General features: G+C 42.5%; 1 protein-coding gene across 1 annotated transcript in view; it reads left to right on the top strand.

The window, feature by feature from the left end:
- unc45b (unc-45 myosin chaperone B) overlaps positions 1-22,295 on the top strand; it is a 77,828-nt gene that overhangs the window by 12,003 nt on the left and 43,530 nt on the right. Inside the window, exons 6-9 of the mRNA XM_043716985.1 lie at positions 6,043-6,210; positions 12,468-12,636; positions 21,296-21,466; positions 22,072-22,243. Of these exons, the coding sequence (XP_043572920.1) occupies positions 6,043-6,210; positions 12,468-12,636; positions 21,296-21,466; positions 22,072-22,243 (680 nt within the window). The remainder of the gene's footprint in view (positions 1-6,042; positions 6,211-12,467; positions 12,637-21,295; positions 21,467-22,071; positions 22,244-22,295) is intronic.

Here is a 22,295-nt window from a genome sequence, read left to right on the forward strand (position 1 = left end):
AGCTTCCCTGTGTGGTTTATTGCCCCAAGTATGGCAGCTAAGGGGAAGGTGGTGCCCTGCTTTGCAGACAGTCACCTGTTGGTCCTGGGGCCTGTGCAGAGGAGAGACATCCTTCTTCCCCAGGACTGGCAGTGGACACCATGACACCCCCACTAGCCAGCCAGCTCAGTGCACTCTCAGCTGTCTCGAGGAATATTCAGCACTGCAAGTAGGTGTTCAGAGATCTTCTCCAATTCACCAAGTGCTACCATCATGTCTCCAACACCTCACACTCAGTCTATCTTTGCTTCTGCACCCATATTGCACCAAGGCTCATGTTCCACCAATCTCGCTATCACATGAATCATCATCATCGCTCTTACCCTTTGCATTAATAATCCTGCATGCCCTCAGTGCTTCTTCCTGACTCACTCAAGCCACTTTACCACCTTTCCCCCACCTGAACCAGCCCTAACAGTTGTGTGATACTATTTAATCTCCCCAATTATTCCCTTTCTCCTATTTAGCAATCCAGCAGAAAGAGCTGAGATTGGTGATGGGGTGCCTAATGTTGAGCTCCTCGCCTCTTATGATGAGACAATTCTGACCCTGACTGCACCCAAGAGGCTGACTGACTGTGCCCAAGCTCCTGCTATTGGAGGCTGCCTTTGCCAGGCTAGCCTGATTCAACGGTTTCTCTTTTGACTTGATTGAGGATTGTTGACGATCATAACAAGCTTCCTGCCTTGTGACTGCACTAAAAGGCAAGGATTTTGCAATGTGAGGCTGGTAGCTCTGGGTGAGGGGGGAGGCAAAGCACAAAAAAGTGAGGCAAGGCAGGGTTGCTGCGGTGAGTGAGTGCAGAGATGCAGCCTGGTCCAGTCCATGAGCAATGGTTCTGCCTCTCTGTGGCAGAGTGACTTAGCAGCAGCATTGCAATGATGGTTACTGGTGCACTTTGAAATACAGCATCATTCAAATGGATTTAAGATGTGCCATGACAATGCAGAGAGGCTGGAAAGTGTTGAATGCCAGTATCTGGGGATATGGATGAGGGTGGCCTCTGCCTATGGAACATTGCAGCTGTCCAAGATGTAGGTCATTGGGTGCAAGCAAAGGGTGGTACCCGCTCAGACTTGCATGTCAAGAATGCTCGATGTCCAGTTCCCTTGCAGGTGGTGGTAGGATAATAGGCCGCCTATTAGCAATCATAGAATCCCTGCAGAAAGAGGCTATCTGGCCCATCAAGTCTGCACCAACCCTCCAAAGAGCATGCCATCCAGACCCAGCCCCTGTAACCCAGCATTTGGATTAGATTACAATACAGTGTGGAAACAGGCCCTTCGGCCCAACAAGTCCACACCGACCAGCCAAAGCGCAACCCACCCATACCCCTACATTTACCCCTTACCTAACACTACGGGCAATTTAGCTTGGCCAATTCACCTGACCTGCACATCTTTGGACTGTGGGAGGAAACTGGAGCATCGGGAGGAAACCCACGCACACACGGGGAGAATGTGCAAGCTCCATACAGTCAGTCACCTGAGGCGGGAATTGAATCCGGGTCTCTGGCGCTGTGAGGCAGCAGTGCTAACCACTGTGCCACCGTGCCGCCCATGGCTAACCCACCTAGCCTGCACTTCCTTCGTCACTACAGGCAATTTATTGTGGCCAACCCACCTAACCTGCGCACCTGGACTGTGGGAGGAAACTGGAGCACCCAGAGGAACTCCATGGAGAATGTGCAAACTTCACACAGCCAGTCACCCAAGGTGGAAATTGAACCCATGTCCTTGACGCTGTGAGGCAGCAGTACTAACCACTGGGTCCCCATGCCACCCAATGGTGGTGAGGTGAGATTTGCAGTTTATGAGGCTGCCAACAAGCAATAATCCCCATTAATAGGTGTCTCAATGCTCCCTAGTTAGATTAGATTAGATTACTTACAGTGTGGAAACAGGCCCTTCGGCCCAACAAGTCCACACCGACCCGCCGAAGCGTAACCCACCCATACCCCTACATTTACCCCTTTACCTAACACTACGGGCAATTTAGCATGGCCAATTCACCTGACTTGCACATCTTTGGAGTGTGGGAGGAAACCGGAGCACCCGGAGGAAACCCACGCAGACACGGGGAGAATGTGCAAACTCCACACAGTCAGTCGCCTGAGGCGGGAATTGAACCCGGGTCTCTGGCGCTGCGAGGCAGCAGTGCTAACCACTGTGCCACCGTGCCGCCCACAATCTCATCTCAATGTTAGAAAATGCAACAAGTTGCACTCGATGTTGAGGAAGGCCTCACTGTAGTTTCTCATGTGATTCTTCAAGATTTCTCATTGTGTCTCACGTCATTCAGGCCCCTATAAGATTCTGCTCATTGTGACAGGTTTCATACAGTAATCTTAAATCAAATTTTAATGTGCTGATGAATTAAATTATAAAATTACAAATAAAATACAGTCCACAACTTTATCAAATCTAATGAGTAAAAGAATGAAAATCAATGAAAGCAAAGTAGTGAGAATGCTGGAAAACTGAAATATAAACAGAAAATTAGTCAGGGGTAAATGTAGAGTGATGGGGTAGGGGAATGTGTTTAGGTTGGATACTCTTTGGAGGATCAGTGTGGATTTGTTGGGCCAAAGGGCCTGTTTCCACACTGTAGGGATTCTATTTAAAAAAATATAATGCTCGAAAAACTCAACAGGTTGGGTAACAAAAAGAGTTGAAAAAACACAAGTTAATTTTCCGAATGCAAGAAATGTTTAATATGTTTCTCTTTTCACAGATACTGCCAAACCCTCTGAGCTTTTCTAGAATATTCTGTTTTCATTCAAGAAAATCAATGCTCATTTGGTTAAAAATGGTCATTGTATTATTGACAAATTGCCCAATTTCCTTTTTTAAATGATTCTGCATACCTGCTTTGGTGTCGCAGCCAGTTAGGGTTATTTCCAAGGCTGCCTGACATGTCTCAGTGGAGAGAACTCACAACTCTGAATCAGATGTTTGTTCTTTCAAACCCTACTCTAGATACTTGAGAACAAAATGTAGGTGAGCACTCCGTGAGAGACCTCTGCACTGCTGAAGGTGCTGGCTTCTGGACTGGTCCCTTCTGTTCACTCAAGGATGTCGAGAATCGCTTGCCTGATGTTTTGAGGAAGATGAGAGAGAGTTCTTTCTGATATCTTGGCCAATATTTAAACCTCCAAATCAGCCTCACCAAAACAGGACCAAAGGGCCTACTTCTGAGCTCTGTATGCTTTTATAATATTGATGCCTCCTGCTGTGCACAAATCAAGAACATAATAAATAGGAGTAAGCCATTCAGCCCCTCCAACCTGCACTACCATTGGATAAGATCATAGCAGATCTATCCCAGATTTCAAATCATTTCTCATGCTAGCTCCTCACACCCCACAACACCTTGATATTTCAAAAACCTATGTGCCCCCTCTTTTTAAATACTTGAAGTGATCTTGCCTCCACAATTCCCTGGTGTATAAAATTTCAGACATTTATCACTCTCTGGGAGAAGAAATTCCTTTGTAGCTCCTTTTGAAACAAGTATCCATTTGTTCTGTATTTAGTTCGTGATTTTACTAGTTGTAGGGACAACTTCTCAACATTTACTCTGACCTCAGAATTTTGCATGTTTCAGAAAGATCACCCCTAATTCTTCTAAGCTCTAAATAAAGATCAAACTTGTTAAGCTGTTCTTGATCAATCACTGCAGGAGTGATCCTAATGAATGTATTTTGAACAGCTTCCAACTTCTGATGGCCTCCAATGCCAATTTATGGGGGGTCCTTTAGCTCAGAGGCCTGGGTGGCTGGTTTGTGAAGGTCTACCAGTATGTGTGAAGAGAGAAACAGATGTAAAGTTTCTTGCACTTAGCAAATTAATTCTTGTTTTTCCAACTTCTTGATGGCTGGTTCAATACCCAGGTCCCACCTTCTCAATGTCACCCCTCGCCTGAGGCATAGTGACCCACACATTAAACTCTTCGCTTGTCTTCTCTCTCTGATGACAGAGCAGTCCTATGTTACTAGGGCAACGTAACTCTATCTAATGCCAATTTATCTTTTCTGAAACACATGGATTAAATTAACAAAGCACTTAATTCCAAAATAGCACATTCCCAGTAGATAGGCAATATACTGCTCTAAGAATAAATGGGTCATTTTTAGAGGAGCAGGCAGTGATGAGTGGGGTGGCACGGGGTTCAGTGATGGGACCCCACCTGTTCACAATATACATTAACAATTTGGACAAAGGAACTGAATGCAATGTCTCCAAATTTGCAGATGACATTAAACTGGGTGGTGGTGTGTGCTGTCAGGAGGATCCTAACGGGTGGTGGGGTGACTTGGACAGACTGGCTGAATTAGCAAAAACTGGGCAAATGCAATATAATGTGGATAAATGTGAGGTTATCCACTTTGGTTGCAAAAACAGGAAGGCAGATTATCATCTAAATGGTGGCAGTTTAGGAAAAGGTGAGATGCAACAAGACCTGTGTGTCATGGTGAAACAGTCGCTAAAGGTGCAGCAGTCAGTGAGGAAAGCTAATGGCATGCTCTCCTTCACAGTGAGAGGATTTGAGTATCGGAGTAAGGATCTCTTGTTGCAGTTATACAAGTCTAGGTGAGGCCACACCTTGAGTATTGTGTGCAGTTTGGTCTCTTAGTCTGAGGAAGGGCATTCTTACTGTCGAGGGAGTCGAGTGAAGGTTCGCCAGACTGATTCCCAGGATGGCAGGACTGACATATGAGCAAAGGCTGGATCAACTGGGCTTGTACTCACTGGAATTTAGAAGAAATGGAGGGGGAAGATCTCATAGAAACCTATAGAATCCTGATGGGACTGGACAGGCTAGATGCAGGATGAATGTTCCCAATGTTGGGGATGTCCAGAACTAAGGGTCACAATCTAAGAATAAGAGGTAAGCCATTCAGGACTGAGATGAGGAAGAATTTCTTCACTCAGAGTTGCAAACCTGTGGATTTCTCTCCTGCATGAGGCTGTTAGGGCCAGTTCATTAGATATATTCAAGAGGGAACTGGATGTGGCCCTTGCAGCTAAAGAGTTCAAGGGGTATGGAGAGAAAGAGGGAATGGGATATTGAGATTGCATGATCAGCCATGATTGTATTGATGGTGGTGCAGGTTTGAAGGGCCAAATGGCCAACTTCTTCTTTCTATGTTTCTAAGAAGCAATCAAATTCATCTTCCGTGCTAACCCTGCCAATCTGATTTGTCCAGTCACTATACAGATTAAAACCAACCATGACAATTGAAGTCCCCGTCGTTCACACCTCGATTGTTGCTGATTTATACTTTGTCCTACAGTGAGACAACTCTACAGGAGTCTATAGGTGACTTAGACCGTGACCTCTTTTCCTTGCTATCCCTCAATTCCACCCCAAGCGATTCCACATCACAGTCTATTGGACCAATTAACAATGCCCACCATCGGCCCATATCTCTCGATTTAAACTATCTGCCAAATCAAAAAACGTAGAAACAATACCTACCAATCACCTACCTGTGATGTCAGAGTTAAGGTCTGAGAGGGACAACAGGTTGAAGGGACTTTCTGCTGCTGTTTTTCCTAATCTCCTGCTGTTGCTGCCTTTCTCTCACAGGTCCTCTCTCCCAGTCTGCTTTACAGTGAGGCTGACTCACTGCACACTTCTCCCAGTCATATTGCCAGCATAAGAGTGGCTATATTCCAAATTCACAAATCTTTGTAAAGTGCTGAAGTTATAAACAATGTTTTATAAATGCAAGTCTCTTTTATTGGTTTCCTTAATTTTTTTCTTTGTTTCTCTCACTATGTCTTTTCTACTTTGAATCTTTCCAGTTCAAAATGCAGCACAGGACTTGAAGACACAATTGTGTTGACTATTCTTTGATTGCTCAGCAAGGGGATTTTTAAAATAATTATCATACCACAATATGCTTGCTAGCAACCGTCAAGCATCATGATGTGTTGAGATAACTAGTTTGAAAAGTCTTGTGAAATAATCTCCCTTCAATTTTATTTGTTTTTCCAGGCTGCCAATAACTTGATAGTGCTGGCAAGAGAAGATGCAGGAGCTGAACGGATTTTCGCAAACAATGGTCTTAACCTGTTGATGCAGCTTATTGATACCAAAATGCCAGAAATGATGATTGCTGCAATAAGGACACTTTCAGGAATGAGCAGTCGCCACAAGTCACGGGTAAGATGTCAACTGACATTGGATTACATTGCATGTACAACATAGAAACAGACCACTCAACCCATCTGTTCCCTGCTAATGTCTTTGTTCCATGTAGGCATCGTCTCCATCTCATCCCGTTCTTTCTTCCTTTGTGTCTATCCAGCTTCCCCTTAATTGCATCTACATTGTTCATCTAAACTACTCCCTGTGGTAGTAAGTTCCACACTCTTCACCACTTCCTGGGTAAAGATGCTTCTCTTGAACTCCAAGTCGGATTTTTTAGAGTCTACCTTGCAAGTAGAGACATCTTCTGTACAACTTATCTCTCAAACACCTTCAAAACTCTTGTTGTTGCCCATTGCCCTTTAAACATTCTCTTCAAGCATTTATTCACTTTCTTTTTGAAAGTTACCAATTAATCTGCCCAACTTCCTTTTCAGGTAATGCGTTCTATGTCACAAAAACTCACCATGTAAAAATATGTTTCCTCATAGTATCCCTGCTTCTTTGTGTACAATTTGTGTGCTTTACTTACCAACCTTCATGCCATTAAAAACAGCTGCACCCTTTATGGTTTTGAATTTTTTTTATTTAATCTATATTTAACCATCACTACTCTGAAGACAACCATCACTGCTCCAAGCCTCAAATTCATTATGATTCACAAAACTGACCATTAGAGCACTTGGAATCTAATTATTGACTTGTTTCAAAAATTTGTTAGCAGGTAGAAAATTGAGAGTAGTAATATGTAGAGCGTGATCAAACTTGAAATAAGTAACAAAAGATCAGTGCTGCTGCTTAACTATTCACTATATTTTTAAATGACTTCATATCACAATAGAGAGCCAAATGTTGAATTTTACTGCTGATAATAAAGATTGAAAAGGTAGAGATGACTGGAGCATAAAATTACAAAACTGCCATTGATAGGTTAAGTGGATCAGCAAAGGCGTGGCAGATGAATTTCAATCCAAGTCATTCTAAAACAACAAGATCTGATTGTTAATTATTTGGTGAAAAGTTGGGAAGTGTGGAGGATGAAAGAGGATTAGAGATTAATATACACGAATTGCTAATATGTAGTGGTCAGGGACTAAAAGTAATCACAAAAACTAATGAAATATTAGACCATATCTAGAGGGTGAGAAATAAACAGGAAGAGATTTTGTTACAGCTAATCAAAGTTCTGAGCAGACCACATCTGGTGGTTTGTGTACTGGTCTGGGTATTGGAACTTGGAAAGGAGAGATTAGCTTTGGAAGAAACACCACAGTTTCAACAGCATGTTACCAGGGCTCCAAGTGTTACAATATGAGGAGGAATCACATAAACTAGGGTGATATTATCTGACATATAGAAGGTTAATAGGTGATTTGATTGTGGGACTTCGCATTTTGGAAGGAATTAATAAGATAGATTAGTTCTTCCCAGATATTTTCCCCATTGTGATCCAGTATCATTTTGTGGCTTGAAAATTATTGCAAGCCCTGAGTGAAAACTGAGAGCGAGAGCAAGGCTGGTATAACTTGGTCTGAAACCCACAGCAGCCAATACGGCTTCAGATCTCATGACTTTAAACCTTTAGCTTGTGACCCCATTTGGGGTCTGAACCCCCACTTTGGAAACCTCTGGGATAGAAAGCGCATGGAAACATAACCTTAAATTCAGGTTCCAGACGTTAAAGGAAAAGACTAGGGAACACTTCTTCACACAAAGAGTGGGTTAAGTGTGGAGATCTCTTCTGCAATTTAACAGTTTTCAATATGAGATTTGTAATTTCTTTTAGAAGTTATTGAGGGATATAGAGCCATAGAGTCATACAGCACGGAAACAGGCCCTTCAGTCCAACTCGTCCATGCTGACCATATTTCCCAATCTAAACTAGTCCCACTTGTCTGTGTTTGGTCTATATCCCTGTAAACCTTTCCAAATCAAGTTTCTATCCAAATGTCTTTTAAATGTTGTAACCTGCATCTAACACTTCCTCTGGTAGTTCGTTCCACATGTGAACCACCCTCTGTGTAAAAATGTTGCCCTCAGGTCCCTTTTAACTCTTTCTTCTCTCACCTTTAAAAAATAGTTTTGAACTCCCTCACTCTAGGGAAAAGACCTTTGTTATTCACCTTATCCATGCCCCTCATGATTTTAGAAACCTCTGAGGTCACCTCTCAACCTCCTATGCTCCAGTGAAAAGTCGCAGTCAATCCTATAACTCAAACCGTCCGGTTCCAGGAACATTCTTGTAAATATTTTCTGAGCCTTTCCAATTTAATAATATCTTTCCTCCAGCAGAGCGACCAGAACGGTACACAGTATTCTAAAGGTGGCTTTGCCAACATCGTGTTCAACCCTCAACATGACGTCCCAATTCCTATACTCGATGGTCTGAGCAATGTAGGCCAACGGAGAAGAATGGAATAATAGAGAAAATCAGCCAAAGGGCAGAGAGCTTTAAACTAATTAGAGAGGAGGAGGGTTTGTGAGAGTGGAAATGTAGGCTTACAAAATAAAAGGACATTACAGCGTTACAGGGTAGTTATTTGCATAACAGCATTCAGAGTGGAACAGCAAGGGACAGAATGTACAAACATGAAAAAACATATGGCGAAAGGAGGAAAAATAGGAATAAGGCAGAATTAATGGCTCTATACTTGAATGCATATAATATTTCAGAGCAAGACAAATAAACTAAAAGCTCAAATTGAAGTTAGTGGCTAGGTTGTTACAGAGATATGGACACAAGGGGATCAAAGTTGGGAACTAAATATTCAGGAATATATTAATTTTTAAAAGAGAGGCTGGAAGAATCTGATAGTGGAGTAGTTTTGTATTTCTGGGATGGAATAAATATGATAGCAAGAAATGATCTTAGATCAGAAAGTATAAGAATTCATATGGATGGAGGTAAGAAATAACATGGAGAAGAAGACATTGCTAGAAATAATCTCTAAGCCTTCTGACACCTGGTCAAAAAATAACTCATGAAATAATGAAGGCATGTAAAAAAGACAGTGCATTAATCATGACTGACTTAATATTCATGTGGATTGATGAAGTCAAATTGGCAGAGATAGCCATGAAGAAGGGTTCATAGGGTGTTTTCAGGACAGTTTCCTAGCATAACATATTGTCGATCCAAATAGTGATCATGCTATATTGAATCCCATATGTGTAATGAGACAAGGTTAATATATGACCTCTAAGTAAAAATTCTTCTAGACATAGTGACCATAACATGGTCGAATTTAACATTCCTTTAGAGAGGAAGAACCTTGACTTGAAAATAATTATGCTAAATTTACATAAAGGTGATCACAAAAAAGAATGAAAGCAAAGCTGGCTGGAGTGAACTAGGAAAGGAGTTTAGCAGCAAAAATGTTTGAGGAATAATGGCAGAGACTTAACAACTTATTTTGTGGTTCACAGCAAAGATATTCCAGTGAGGAAGAAACATTCTAGGAAGCAGTTAAGTCAACCATGGTTAACCAGTGAATTTAAGGATAGTATCAAATTGAAATAAAAATATGTGATTAGTAGTAAACCAAAGGATTGCAAAAGTTTCAGAAAATGAGAAAGAAGAGATGGGGGATATAAACTATAAGCATAACCTTGCAAGTATAGGAGTATTAGGATAGATAGTAAAAGCTTCTTTATCAATATAAAAAAGAAGAGAGAGGCCAAAATGAACATAGGCCCCCTTAGGGAACAAGGCTGGAAAAATAACAATGGCAAACCAAGAATTGGAAAGGGAGTTGAATAAATACTTTGTATCAGTCTTCACAGTAGAAGATGCTAATAGTGTTACAAAATCACTAAGTAATGAAAGAGGCAAAAGGGGGAGTGGAAATACATAAAACAATTATCATTACAATTTATTAGAAAAACTAATGTGGCTAAAGACTGATGAGAACCGTAGACCTGATGGAATGCTTCCTAGGATATTAAAGGAAGTAGCTACAGAGATAATGGATGCAGTAAGGGCAATCTTCCAAGAATCTTTAGACTCTAGAAAAGCATTGGGAGAATTGAAAAACTGCAAATATGTATTCAAAAAAGGAAGGAGATAAAGGATAAAAAATATGTCACTATATTCCAATTGGTTTAATAGCTGTTAAACTCTACTATTAAAAAAATGTACAACCAGAGATGTTGAAAATATATAATACAATCAGGCAGAGTCAGCATGACTTTACAAAGGGGAAATCATGTCAAACAAATTGTTGAATTCCTTGTGAAGATCAATAGAATAATTGAAGGGGATGCGGCAGATGTAATGTATTTGGAATTTCAGAAGATGTTTGATAAGGTACTGCATGTTAGACTATTTAATAAGAGCCCATGATATTGTGGGTACATTATTAGCATGTATAGAAGATTGGCTAACTAATAGAAGATAGGGAATTGCGTTAAGTGGGTATTTTCAGGATGGCAACCTGTAACTAATAGAGTGCCATGGGGATCAGATTACAATATATACTAATGATTTGGATGAGGAAAGATCTTGTACTATAGTTAAGTTTGTGGATGACACAAAAATAGATGAGAAGAAAGTTAGTGAGGGTGACATAAACAAACAGCCTACAAAGGGCTGCAGACAGGATAAGCAAGTGGGCAAAAACTTGGCTGATGGATTGTAATATGGGAAAACATGAGGTTATGCACTTTGGCAGTAAGCATACGGGAGATGAATATTATTTACACAGAGAAAAAGTGCAGAGAGCTACAGTACAGAGGAACAGAGGGATCTTGGTATGCAAGTACATAAATCCCTCAAAGTTGCCACCCAAGTGGATAGGGTTGTTAAGAAGGCATATGGTGTTTTGGCTTTCATTAACAGGGGGATCAACTTTAAGAACTGCAAGGTTTTGCTACAGCTCTACAAGTCTCTGGTGAGACCACACTTGGAATGTTGTGACCAGTTCTAGTTGCCCTACTATAGGAAAGATACAGAAGCTTCGGAGAGGGAGCAAAGAAGGTTTACCAGGATACTGCCTGGACTGGAGGGCTTGTCTTACAAAGAGAGGTTGACTAAGCTTGGACTTTCCTTGTTGGAGTGAAAGAGGAAGAGAGATGACCTGATTGAGATGTACAAGATAATGAGAGGAATAGATAGAGTCAATAGCCAAAGACCTTTCCCCAGGACAGGATTGACTGGTACAAAGGGTCATAGTTTTAAGATATTAGGAGAAAGGTATAGAGGGTACATCAGAGGAAAGTTCTTCATCAGAGAGTTGTGAATGCATGGAATGCGTGGCCAGCGGTGGTGGTGGAAGCAAAGTCATTAGGGACATTTAAACGACTGCTGGACATGCACATGGATAGCAATTAGTTGAGGGGTATGTAGGTTAAATTTTATTTTACATTAGGATTAACCCTCGGCACAACACTGTGGTCAAAGGGCCTGTTCTGTGCTGTACTTTTCTATTTTCTATGTTCTATCTGGAAGTCTTCACCCCTGAATCATTAAATGTTGGCATGTAAGTTCATCAGGTAATAGGGAAGGCAAAAGAAATATTGGCCTTTATTTCAAAGGGAATGGAATTAAAATTAGAGAAGTCTTTCTTAAACTATGCGATGCACTGGACCACACCTGGAGTACCATGAGCTGTATTAGTCCCCTTATGTATGGAAAGGTATATTGCATTGGAGGCAGTCCAGAGAAGATCATTAAGCTGGTTCTAGGCATGGAGGCATTATATAATGAGGAGAGGTTGAGTCATTCGGAGAACTCCTCAGGGTTTAGAAAAATGAGAGTCAACCTTGCAGAAACAAGTTTATTAGCGGGCTTGATAGAGTAGATATGGACAGGTTGTTTCCCTTTGTGGGAGAGTTAAGGACGAGAGAGTATTATCTCAGGGGAAGGGATTGCTCATATAAGACAGAATTGAGGAAGAACTTATTTCAAAGTGTGGTGAATGTGTGGAATTCTGCTTTCGAGGCTGGGACATTAAGTTTGCCAAAACTGAAACAGACAGATTTTTAATCAGTAAGTGAATCAAGAGTTATTGACATACGGCAGAAAAGCTGAGTTGAGGATTATCAGATCAGGCACAATCTCATTGAATGGCAGAGCAGACCTGATGGGTGAATGGCCCACTCTGTTCCTGTGTCTTAAGGTCTTATGTTTTTAGCCATAAATCATTGATTGGCAGAACTGTTGGAGGGACCTGAATAACTTTGTCTTGTTCATAAGTTTAATTAGCATCTGTGTGTGGTCTGTGGTATTATTAAGAGGGTTGGAAACTAATGTGGTTGTGATTTTATGTCTGCAGGCAATTGCTGTGTTACATTTCATGGGCTTGAATAAGATTTGCAGTCTTATGGCTCTGGACAATGAAGACATCGTTTTGGCAACCTCAAGTCTCTTCCAAACAATCCTAGATAACTTTGAAGGAGTAGATAGTAAGGAACATCGTGGGAAGGATGAAGCTCTGGTGCTGGGTATGTAAAATGGTGGTCGCAGATCTGCTTGTAGACCCAACTGAAGATTTCTTGTATCAATGTTAGATAATGGGCTTAAAGGCAAGCGCACCGCACATAACTCTGTTACAATTTCATTATAACTTTCACTGTGCTGCTGTAAATTACACAGTTATTTATTTCCTGGCTATGTAACTGCTATCCCAGGGCAGCAGTTCTCAGAATGGGGATGATAGGGGTGGGGGTGTCTATAGGGACTTCCGTAAGAATATATGAAATGGGTGGAGGAATAGGCTATACCATCCTTGAGGCTTGCTCTACCATTCATTACAATTAAAGCCTAAGGGGTGGTATAGCCTATTCTCCCTGAGATCCACTTAGCTACCTGTTCCTCATCTCCTTTGATTCTGTGAGAGACTAAAACATTGTCTATTGTAGCCTTGACTATACTAAATGCTGTAAGATTACTCATCTTCTAGGGTAGAGAATTCCAAAGATTCCCAATCCTGTGAATGAAGACAAGTCTGCTCTTCTCGCTCCTCAATGATTGACTCCTTATCTGAGACATGACTCCATGTTCTAGATTCCACAGCCAGGTCTAAGCAATCTCTTGGTGTCTACCTTGTCAAGCTCCAGAAAATATGAATCTAATTTACACAGCCTTTCATCCAAGAGAATCCAGGAATCAATGGTGTGTCTCCACAGCAAGATGATCCTACCTTAAATATATGTACTCTAATAAAGTGGAGCACAGCATTTTGCTACATCATAGCCCTGCAGAATTCTACCAAGACTTCCTTATTCTTGTTCTCCGGTCCCTTGCAATAATGGCCATTATGTCATTTGTCTTCCTAATTGCTTACTGTACCTGCAAACAAATTTTCTTATGAATACATCCAATTCTTAAGTTCCAACTAATGTTCGAACTTGCATGCCTTTAAAAAATATTCTACTTTGTGATTCTTCTTAGCAAAATGACTAACCATGCCCACATTGTATTTTATTAATTACCTTGTGCCCACTCACTTAACCTGTTTATACCTCTTTTTAGCATCCTTATATCCTCCTTGCAGCCTACTTTCCCACATAACATTATATCTTTGGTAAACCTGAGTACATTACCATAGGTATTTGTCAAAGTCATTAACATAATATGAAAATAGCTGACTGATTCCTGAAACATTCCAATAGTTACAGCCTGCCAAACTGAAACTGTCCAGTATGTCCTTATGTTTTGCTGCCTGCCCATTAACCTATGCTTTAGCTTTGCTAGAATATTCGCCCAACTTCATTAACTTTTATCTTATATATTAATCTTAATTTATATGTGGCATCTTTAAACCTTTAATGCCTTTGGTAATCTATATATACTATATTGACTGGTTCCCCTTTACCTCCCACATATCCTGCCATCAAATATTCTAAAAGTTTCCAAACATAATCTCCTTTCCATAAAATGTTGACCTTATCTGATCATATTATGGTTTTTCTGACTTCCAGTTTGCTAGGAACATTATTGAAAGTGCTACAATGACTTAAGCACTGCTGTATCTTATAGTCCACTTACCCAATTAACCTGAGCCAAGGCTCCATTTCATGCTGATGAAGTTAGTTAGTTGTTTGGGATTTGGTAGGTCACTGTCAAATTTAATATAGAATTCAATTGCATTATAATCATCTTTTGCAAGAAGAACTTTTGCAAGGGTAATTAAGGCTAGGCAACAAATGTAAGCTTTGCCAGCAATGCCCACATTCCCATATTATGAAGTTGCACCAACCAAAATATTAATTTATAATGACACTGACTTGACAAACCTGTATACACACTTATAATCTTGAATGCTTTGGAAAGAATATGATCTTTCCAAAACATTCAAGATAGCACTGTCGATGATGTTTTCCATAATTTTACTGATGAGCAAGAGTAGATTGATTGGGATGCAATTGACCGAGTTGGATTTGTCCTCCATTTTGTGTGCAAGATATACCTGGGCAATTTTCTGCATTGTCGGTTAGATACCAATGTTGTAACTGTATTGGAAGAACTTGGCTATGGAAGTGGCAAGTTGTTGAGAAGAAGTCTTCAGTGCTATTGCCTGAATGTTGTCAGGGCCCATAGAATTTGCAGTATCCAGTGCCTGTTGCCAGGGTTGGAGGATCTGAGCTACAGGGAGAGGCTGAACAGGCTGGGGCTGTTTTCCCTGGTGCCTCGGAGGTTGAGGGGTGACCTTATAGAGGTTTACAAAATTATGAGGGGCATGGATAGGATAATAGACAAAGTCTTTTCCCTGGGGTTGGGGAGTCCAGAACTAGAGGGCATGGTTTTAGGGTGAGAGGGGAAAGATATAAAAGAGGCCTAAGGGACAACTTTTTCACGCAGAGGGTGGTACGTGTATGGAATGAGCTGCCAGAGGATGTGGTGGAGGCTGGTACCATTGCAACATTGAAGAGGCATTTGGATAGGTATATGAATAGAAAGAGTTTGGAGCGATATGGGCCGGGTGCTAGCAGGTGGGACTAGATTGGGTTGGGATATCTGGTCGGCATGGACGGGTTGGACTGAAGGGTCTGTTTCCATACTGTGCATCTCGATGACTCTATGAGTGAATCGAATTGGCTGGAGACTGGTATCTGTGATGCTGGGTACCACTGACCGAGGTTGAGATTGAATCATCCACTTGGCACTTCTGGTTGAAGATTGCTGAAAATCCTTGGCCTTATATTTTGTGCTGATGTGTTGGGCTCTTCCATCATTGAAGATGGGAATATTCGTGGATCCTCCTCATCTAGTGAGTTGTTTAGCTGTTCACTACCATTCACGACTGGGTGTGGGAAGACTGCAGAGCTTAGATCTGACCTTTGGTTGTGGGATAGTTTAACTCTGTCTATCACTTGCTGCTTATGCAGTTGGACATGCAACTGATCCTGGTTGTTAGCTTCACCAGGTTGACATCCCAATTTTGTATGCCTGGTGCTGTTCCTTGCATGCCCTCCTGCACTATCCATTGAATCAGGGTTGATCACTGGCTTGATGATAATAGTTGTCTGAGGTAATGCTGGGCAAATTGTGCTGGAGTACAATTCTATTGCTGCTGGTGGCCCACAATGCTGCATGGATAACTAGTCTTGAGTTGCGAGATCTGTTTGAAGTCTTTCCCAATTAACATGATGATAATGTCATACATCACAATGTAGGATATTCTGAATATAAAGGTGGGACTTTGTCTTCACATGGATTGTGCAGTGGTCACTCCTACCAATACAGTCATGGACAGATACATCTGCAGCCAGCAGATTGGTACGGTTGAGGTCAAGTAAGTTTTTCCCTCTTGTTGGTTCCTTCACCATCTGCTGCAGACCCAGACTAGCAGCTATGTCCTTTAGGACCCAACCAGCTCGATCAGTAGTACTGTTACTGAGCCACTCTTGTCAGTGGACATTGAAATCCCTCACCCAGGGCTTCCTCCAAGTGTTGTTCAACATGGAGGAGTGCTGATTCATCAGCTGAGGGAGGGAAGTACATGATAATCAGCAGGAGGTGTCCTTGCCCATGTTTAAACTGAAGACATGGGGTCTAGAGTCAACGCTGAGGATTCCCTGGGCAATTTCATCCTGATTGTATACCACTGTGCCGCCACCTCTGCTTGGTCTATCCTACCTGTGGAGCAGAACATTTTCAGGGATGGTGATGGTGGTGTCTAGGACATTGTCTGTAAGATATGATTCTGTGAGTATGAATATGTCAGGCTGTTGCATGACTAATCTGTGAGACAGCTCTCCCAATTTTGGCACTAACCTCCAGATGTTCATGAGGAGAACTTTGCAGATGTGACAGGGCTGTTTCTGCTATTATCTTTTCTGGTGCTTAGGTTGATGCTAAGTGATTTGTTCAGTTTCATTTCTTTGTTGAGACTTTGTCACAATTTATATAACTGAGTGGCTTGCTCAGTCATATCAGAGGGCAGTTGAAAGTCAACCATATTGATGTTGATCTGAAGTCACATGTAAACCAGACCAGCTAAAGATCATAGAACTCTTACAAGGTGGAAGCAGGCCATTTGACCCACGGAGTCCACAGCAACCCTCTGAAGAGCATCCTACCCAGATCCAACTCCTACCCTACCCTTGTAACCCTGCATTCCCCATGGCTAATCCACCTAATCTACACATGCCTGGACAGGTTGGGTAACTTAGCAAGGCCAATCCACCTAGTCTGCACATCTTTGGACTATGGGAGGAAACCAGAGCACCCGGAGGAAACCCTTGCGGACGTGAGGAGAATGTGCAAACTCCACACAAATGATCATCCAGGAGTGGAATCGAACCTGCGTCCCTGGCACGATGAGGCAGTAGTGCTAACCGGTGTGCCACCATGCCACCCCAATAGTAGATTTCTTTCTCTGAAAGACATTAGAAAGCCAGGTGGGTTTTTCTAACAATTGGCAATGGATTCATGGTCATCAATAGAGTCTTAATTCCATACTTTTTTATTGAATTCAAATTCCACCATCTTCCTTGGTGGGATTTGAACCCCTGGATTACTGGCAATGGGGCCATGTCTTTGCAACTGAGGACTGTTAAGTGGTGATGCCGAAAATTTCCATGTTTCAGCAACCACATAAGAATCGTGCCGCTCTCCTTTACCATCGCTGGGAATAAAGGAGGAAAGTCTCCCCTTTTTTAGTGACACATTCTCTCTTTTATCTTCTGCATGCACCCGTGGAATCTGCACAGTCTTCCTCATCAAGAAAGCAGCCCCCAAAAACATTTCTACTTCCACCTCTGAAGAAGAGTCACAGACCCGTAGAGGTTGCATCACCATGGCTCCCTCCAGTAGCTCAGAGACTGACTCCACAGTGTGTTAGCTGGATTAGAGTCAGGAGCACATACTGCTGAGCACATCACTGCCACTTCTCCACAGGTGGGGAGGAGAAATGCCCCAGTGCACTGGCACTCAGAGTACTGTGGGAGATAAGGCACCTCCTCAGCCCCAGGCAGGAAAGGGCACCATGGTGTTGGCCATTCATGACTTCAAGCAAACAGAGAAACAGTGGGCGGCACGGTGGCACAGTGGTTAGCACTGCTGCCTCACAGCGCCTGAGACCCGGGTTCAATTCCCGCCTCAGGCGACTGACTGTGTGGAGTTTGCACGTTCTCCCCGTGTCTGCGTGGGTTTCCTCCGGGTGCTCCGGTTTCCTCCCACAGTCCAAAAGATGTGCAGGGTCAGGTGAATTGGCCATGCTAAATTGCCCGTAGTGTTAGGTAAGGGGTAAATGTAGGGGTATGGGTGGGTTTCGCTTCGGCGGGTCGGTGTGGACTTGTTGGGCCGAAGGGCCTGTTTCCATACTGTAATGTAATCTAATCAAAAGGCATGTTTGTCGGATGCACAGGATAAATTCACTCAAAAGCTGGAGACAGCATCAGCACTGTTTTACCAGGCTGCTTCTGGCATGTGAATATCCGGCTGTCTCCTTGGACAGGTTGATGGCTGAACATCTAGTATTCAGTGTCTGCTTGATACAGCACAGATCTGCACTCCATCATCAAACCATTAGCCTTCAGTACCATGACAAACTGACAGGGGGTCAAGTAACCTTGATCTTTCTCCATGTGCTGCTTCCTCACAAAGTGACAGGGCAGTGCCAGGAGGAACCATGATGCCAGGACATTCCACCTCCAACCTGTCTGCCACCCTCAGCCTCTGTGGAAGGCACAATCAGCATGTCAGGGCACTCTAGCTGCAAAAAGCCCCATGGTCTCCTACCCAATACTCTAAGGGCACCAGGCTCTACTGCAGGGCAGGCCACTCTACACCAGCTGTGCTGCTTGGGAATGCAGGGAAAGGAAGAAGAAGGCCTTCTGAGGAGCATAAGTGGCACAAGTGACATTTTGTTGGTAATGCATTCGCACATGTAAAATACATTCCCTCTTTATCATCAGCTGGATGAGTAAGTGTCAATTTAAGTGCAACTACACAATTGAAGGTACAAAGGCTGCATTGTTGTGACACTGCATTGTTGTGACTGGTGGAGTAGGGCAACAAGGAATGAAAGTTCACCCCTCCTAACTCGGTCATAACATCATGAATGAGTAAAAATAAATCTTGGTCACACACTCACCTTGCTATATCTTTCTAATGTGTTGATGCTGTAAGCATTGAGCATTGAACTGATTAAATAATATTCCGTTATTTCCTTGATAATTTGGGTTTTCTGAAGTCTTGAGGGAAGGAGTGAAATATCAAAATCATGGGACAGTACAACAATGAAGGAGTCCATTCAGTCCACGTGTCCATGCCAGCTCTTTGAAACATCTAGCTAATTGGTTCTATTTTCTGCACCTTCCCATAAATCAGGTAGTTTATCTCTTTTTCAAGTGTTTATCCAATTCTGTTCTTGGAGATTATTGCATATTAAACTGAATCTTACAGGGTTCTGAACCATGTGGGGAGTATCAGGATGTGTGGCATAACTGATGAGGAAGTCCGTTGAGCCCCCATCTCAAAGTCGAGATCATTTGGTGACATCTTTTATTCTTTTTGCAGTAAGTGTGGTGAGACTCTTGCTAGGCAGCAGTGTGTTGTCAGTTGGGAGTGATTAATGGTTGTGAACTGCCTTGTCGACAGACCAACTAACCTCTGATCTTACTAAACTCGCCCAACAAACCAGATGTTGAGAAAATTTTGCAGAGACCTGGACTGGTAGATGGTGGATTTGGCTTGACACCTGGTCTGAAGAACCTCTCTGTTGGATACCAACTTCTCAGGGCATGCTCAATAGACACCAGCCATATTAACCTAGTTCATAGACACTCTCATCTGACATGTACCAGTTTCTAAGACCCTCATGACACATCTCCGAACCCCTTACAGGATGCTTCTGCACTTAAATGCTGTATCTCAGGCTGCACCAGCAACTTTCATTAATGCTGCAGCAAGGACAGTGTGCAGTCAGGGACTCACCCACTGTCATAGCTGACAGCAACCCTGTCTTGCATTGCCTTGTCTTGCGTCTTTGCACTTTGCCCCCTCAGCTGGAGATACCAGGCTCATATTACTGCTGTCTTGCTTCGGTGTTTAATGCTAACGTAATGGAAGGAATTTCATTATGATTGTTAGCAGTCAAGATAATCAGGATCAGCATCGCTTGACGGAGAGGGGGTCCTGGCACAGGAAGTCAAGGGCAAACTCTGATACCAGTCCAGGGGCTTGGAAATTCAGCCTCCCGAGGCAGTCAGAGTCAGTATCCTCTGAGGAGCCAAATGTTGGGTGGCACACCAACTGGCTTGACTCTTTCTCCACTATTGTGGGCTATGTTTCTCCTGCATGAGAGGGGGGGTCAAGTGTTAAGGGAGATGAAAGTGTGTGGTACAGCTGGTATTCCTGGTGCAGTTAGGGAGGTGTCCTGAGCGAGTGAGTAGGCAGTGCAGAGGGCATGCATGGTGCATGGTGTCAGGAGTTGAGGTGGGTGATAACGACTGAGGGAACACATTGCAATCATTAGTAAAAGTGATAGAACATAACCCTTGGTGGGAGATGGGATAGAATTAAAACAAGATGGTGGCCATTATGCTGACATTGTGTAGAAGGTCATTCTTCCTACAGGCTTTCCTGGACAGTTGAGACTGCACTGATCTGGGTGACAACTTCTAATCAGGCTGACGTGGTCTGGTATCATGGCCTCCACTGCTGGTCCTAGGAACCTGCCCACAATGTGGGCACTGATTTCGCTGTGTCTGCCAAATCCAGGGTAAACATCAGGAACTGTGTAAGGCAGCTCCGCATTGTCAGAACTTGATCAGGTACACATCAGCCTTTTAAAGATGGCGTGGGCACAAGGCATGCCGCTGAATTTTGGGATACCTATTGAGCAGTGAGTTATCCTAGGAATGGCGAGTCTTATGATGGGGCTGGAATTGGATGTGAGAGCCCCGACAGGGACAGGGTAGGTAGCTAATGAAGTGAGTTTAGTAAGGTATGGCAAGAAAACTCATTAGACCTCATGGCAAGAAACCCTCCAAAAAATTCAATGCAAGTAAGATTCAGCTCTTGAGTCTGTTTCCAACACTCTTTCAAACCATGCAAACACAAACATAACAACTCAACTATTTCATAGAAATTCTCATCTCTATTCCTTTTTTTGACAATTATGTTACGTTAATGTACACTGATTTCTGACCTTTCTGCTAATGGGAACATTTTGTCCCTAATATCTGTCATGGTTTTGAACATCTTCGTTGAACCATCCCCTCACCTTCTCTGCTCCAAGATGTACAAAGTTAAAAATCACACAACACCAGGTTATAGTCCAACAGGTTTAATTGGAAGCACACTAGCTTTCGGAGCGACGCTCCTTCATCAGGTGATAGAAGGAGCCCGATGAAGGAGTATTGCTCTGAAAGCTAGTGTGCTTCCAATTAAACCTGTTGGACTATAACCTGGTGTTGTGTGATTTTTAACTTTGTACACCCCAGTCCAACACCGGCATCTCCAAATCATGCTCCAAGATCAACAGTGATAGTTTCTCAAATACCTGATTCAAGTTATTTATCCCTGGTACAATTTTAGTAAATCTTTTTTGTGTCTTCCCTCAAGGTGTACATTTTTGACTGTATGTATGATGATGTGAGATTGTTGATGACATCAAAGGTATTGTAAATCTGTTTTATCTTCCTCACACAGACACCTCTAAGGATGTCAAGATGATCATCAGGCACCTTCTGGAAATGCTGACTCTGAAAAATATCTCAGGTCATGGACGGGATCAAGCACTTAATCTGCTGATCAGAAATGTGCCTCGAAAGGACCTGGACATTAAAGACAACACCAAAAGCTTGGATACAATTGATATTGGTGTGTACATCCTTCATTATTTTTGGATTTCTGATTTTCCCAGCCCAAATACCTTGGACAACTTTGCCTTGCAGATTCTTAGTATCCTGAGGCACTGTGGAAGGAAATTACTCTACTTATACCAATACTAAGGGTTTAGTTCAATAGCTCCCACAGGACATATGTTAATCTAAAACAGGACATCTAGCTATTCTTTGAATTTACCTTCAATCTCCACAGCTTTTTAGCGTGGAGTGCTCCACGTTTCTATTCCACTTAAGTGTGAAAGTGTACTTCCTGATACCACATCTGAATTTTAAGATTATGTGCCTGGTTCTGATTCCACAGCACCAGATCAGCTCTCTCTGTGCACATTAACTCTATTTCTCTCCCCATAGTGCAGACAGGCATGCTGGGTACTTCCAACATTTTCTGTTCTTTATTTCACCTTGTCGGCATCCACAGACTTTAGCATTTCCGTTGGGTTGTCAAAGTGACGTATTCTTAGGTCACTTAATTTATCATTTTAAACTAGATTTAGTGGCACAATATAAAGGCAGTTTTGTGAATCCGAAGCTGCCAAAATCTTTCTGTATCCAATTCACGAATGTAATTTTCCATTTCAGGCTTGAAGAAGATTTTAGAAGTGGGAGGGCAATTTCCTGAACTGCCCAACTGTCTCCCCCTGACTGATAATACCTGCCTCACTGCTTCCATCTTACTCAACAAGCTCTATGATGATCTTCGCTGTGATGAGGAGAGAGCTACTTTTCGAAAAATCTGTGAAGAGTATATAACGTAGGTAGTGTGAAGAATCAGATTAGCTAATCAATTTGGACTTCAGTTTGAC

This window comes from Chiloscyllium plagiosum, chromosome 2 (assembly GCF_004010195.1).
Source record: "Chiloscyllium plagiosum isolate BGI_BamShark_2017 chromosome 2, ASM401019v2, whole genome shotgun sequence".
Classification (NCBI taxonomy): Eukaryota; Metazoa; Chordata; class Chondrichthyes; order Orectolobiformes; family Hemiscylliidae; genus Chiloscyllium; species Chiloscyllium plagiosum.